Source organism: Dipodomys ordii, unplaced genomic scaffold (assembly GCF_000151885.1).
Source record: "Dipodomys ordii isolate 6190 unplaced genomic scaffold, Dord_2.0 Scaffold270, whole genome shotgun sequence".
Taxonomy (NCBI): domain Eukaryota; kingdom Metazoa; phylum Chordata; class Mammalia; order Rodentia; family Heteromyidae; genus Dipodomys; species Dipodomys ordii.
Genome location: NW_012267486.1, coordinates 59,197 through 61,980, shown reverse-complemented (window position 1 = coordinate 61,980; position 2,784 = coordinate 59,197). Strand labels below are relative to the sequence as shown.

Here is a 2,784-nt window from a genome sequence, read left to right as displayed (position 1 = left end):
ATTTAATTCAACATCACATCACTAAGAATTGCTATTTGTTTTTAGATGACCATACACACAATACCCAAGATGAGTTAATACAAACAATGAACAATGTGACAGAATTCATCCTGCTGGGCCTCACCCAAGATCCAGAACTCCAGGAGCTCTTGTTTGTTGTGTGTTTAAGCATCTATTTGGTCACACTGGCAGGTAACACATTTATCTCCATCACCATCTTCATCAGCCCAGCCCTGGGGTGTCCCATGTACTTTTTCCTGTCCTACTTGTCTCTTATAGATGCTCTATACTCGACTTCCATTGCTCCCAAAATGATCGTGGACTTGGTATCTCAGAAAAGCACCATATCCTTCAATGGCTGCATGACACAGCTCTTTGCTGAACACGTGTTTGCTGCAGCAGAGATCATCTTGCTCATTGCCATGGCCTTTGACCGCTATGTGGCCATCTGCAAACCCTTGCACTACGCCACCATCATGAGCCGGCCTGTGTGCTCTTTCCTGCTGGTGGCAGCTGGAGTATTGGGGTTTATTCATGGAGGAATACAGGTTTTGTTTATTGCTCAGTTGCCTTTCTGTGGTCCCAATGTCATTGACCACTTCATATGTGATTTAATACCACTGCTGAAGTTGGCCTGCACTGACACTCATGCTTTGGGGCCTCTGATCACTGCCAACAGTGGCTCACTCTGTTTGCTCACATTTTTGATGCTCCTTGCTTCCTACGTGAACATCCTGTACTCCTTGAGGAATCACAGTTCTGAGGGGCGTCGCAAAGCCCTGTCCACCTGTGCTTCTCACATCACTGTGGTCATCTTATTCTTTGTACCTTGTTCCTATCTGTACCTCAGGCCCACGGTCTCCTTCCCCGCTGACAAATTTGTGGCTGTGTTTTTCACCCTAGTCACACCTATGTTGAACCCTTTAATCTACACCCTCAGGAATGAGGAGGTGAAAAAGGCTATGAGAAAGCTCTGGAGTCAAATAATGCAAAATGATGATATGCAAATCACATGATTTCTATATTTGGAAATGTAGTGACATTTTATAGATTCTCATTCTTTCTCATTATTCATTATAATTAAAATAGTTATTCATTTCATTTCTAATTTTATTTTTAAACCGAAGGTTGATTACTTCTGTTTAATCACATCAAGGTAACAAGCATGTCAATCTCCTTTAATGTCTATTATTTCTGTGTCAAGAATATTTAATTATCTCTATTCTCTTTACTCATAATACACAAAGTATCTGTTCATGCTTTACTGTGCTGTAGAATATTAGAATTTTCAGCTTTCATGAGATCAAATTATTATTTTTGTTTTTATTCATAAGTAAGAAAATACAGCATTTTTCTTTTTTTGTCTGACTTACTTCCCTTTCGATAGTGTCTTTGACTTCTAGTCACATTGCCACAAAGCACTGGATTCCATTCTTTGTGTAGCTAAATATTGCACAGTGACAACATACCAAATTTTCTTAATCTACCATCAATTCATGACACAATTTTTCTTTAAGAGCACATGCAAGGAGCTGGACTGGCATATTCATTAAGAACAGTTGTAATATTACCAAAAGTTCTATTTCAGAGGTCCTTGCAGTGTTTACTTCTTTTTCAAATCATAAGAAGAATAAATATGGGGTAAACCGGTTTTATTCATGTTCTTAGCAAATCACTCATAATATATGATTTTTAATATTTTGTGAGGTAAGACCCCATGAGTGGAATATACATAGGGCTTGTAGAGTCCAATCATTGTCTTAACTGGAGGTGTGAATCTGATCAACAAAATTCTTGGCAGCTTTCTTGATCACCACTGCAGCAAGGATGAAGATTTATTTTAAAAGAGGAAAGGCATCTGCTCATGGAAAAGAAGTGCAGAATGATTTGAAATGTCTTCAGTAAGTGCACTGGTCAGCATATAGGGTTTTTTTAAAAAAATATTTTGTGTTTAAGTATTTTTTATGGAACAGCTTTCATTCAACAGAGCAGTTTATGAATACAGTAACTCATGATCAATGTCATCCCTTTCAATATTCGCACCCACTACTTCCAACTCACCCCCCTCCTTAATTTGTAGGTTATGTGTTGATTTTTTTTGCTATATAACAAAGTGATTTCTGTATGCAATGCATCTTGGTCTGTGTCATCCCTTCAAAATCTTTTATCCCCCTTTAACCCACCTCAACCCTTATTTTGTCTCAATTTTGTGTACGTGCAATGCATTCTTGCCTGCATGCTACCCTTTTCCCCTCTTCATTGTTCTACCTCTCTCTCTCACCTTGCCCCTCCCCCTTGCAAGTACCCATTTCCTGGTACTAGTTTTGAGGGTCTTTGTCACAGTCCTTGTAAGCAATAGTGTTTGCACTCTCTCTAGAGTCTATTCTATTTCAATTACTTCATTTAACTGCTTGGATACCACCCAGTATATTTACTTATGAATTTGTATCTCCCACAAATATGGAAAATTATGCAACTTGTTTCTCTGAGTCTAGTTTACTTAATTTTTTCCAAGTCTTTCTATTTCCTAACAAATGGTATATTTTTCTTTTTTTAATTTATGACCCTTTAAAATTGATTTCTAGAGAGACCTGGAGTTCTTCTGCTAGTACTTATACAAGGTGTCACAGTTGAATTACTAGCACAAAAAGCTGCCTTTTAAAATAATATATATGGTTCCTGAGTGCTTGTGGCTCATGCTTATAATCCTGGCTACACAGGAGAGTGAGCTCTGGTGGATTGTAATTTGAAGTCAGCCCTGGCACAGACTTCATCTCTAAAATA

The 2,784-nt window shown here is 38.1% G+C and overlaps 2 protein-coding genes across 2 annotated transcripts in view; both read left to right on the top strand.

Moving 5' to 3' along the window:
• LOC106001129 (olfactory receptor 4C45-like) overlaps positions 1-78 on the top strand; it is a 1,031-nt gene extending 953 nt beyond the window's left edge. Inside the window, exon 2 of the mRNA XM_013036261.1 lies at positions 46-78. Coding sequence (XP_012891715.1) covers positions 46-78 — 33 coding nt within the window. The remainder of the gene's footprint in view (positions 1-45) is intronic.
• An 8-nt stretch (positions 79-86) lies between these two features.
• On the top strand, positions 87-1,016 carry LOC106001128 (olfactory receptor 4C45-like). Its single transcript, XM_013036260.1, has one exon. The coding sequence runs from the start codon at positions 87-89 to the stop codon at positions 1,014-1,016; it is 930 nt and encodes a 309-aa protein (XP_012891714.1).
• The last annotated feature ends 1,768 nt before the right edge of the window (positions 1,017-2,784 follow it).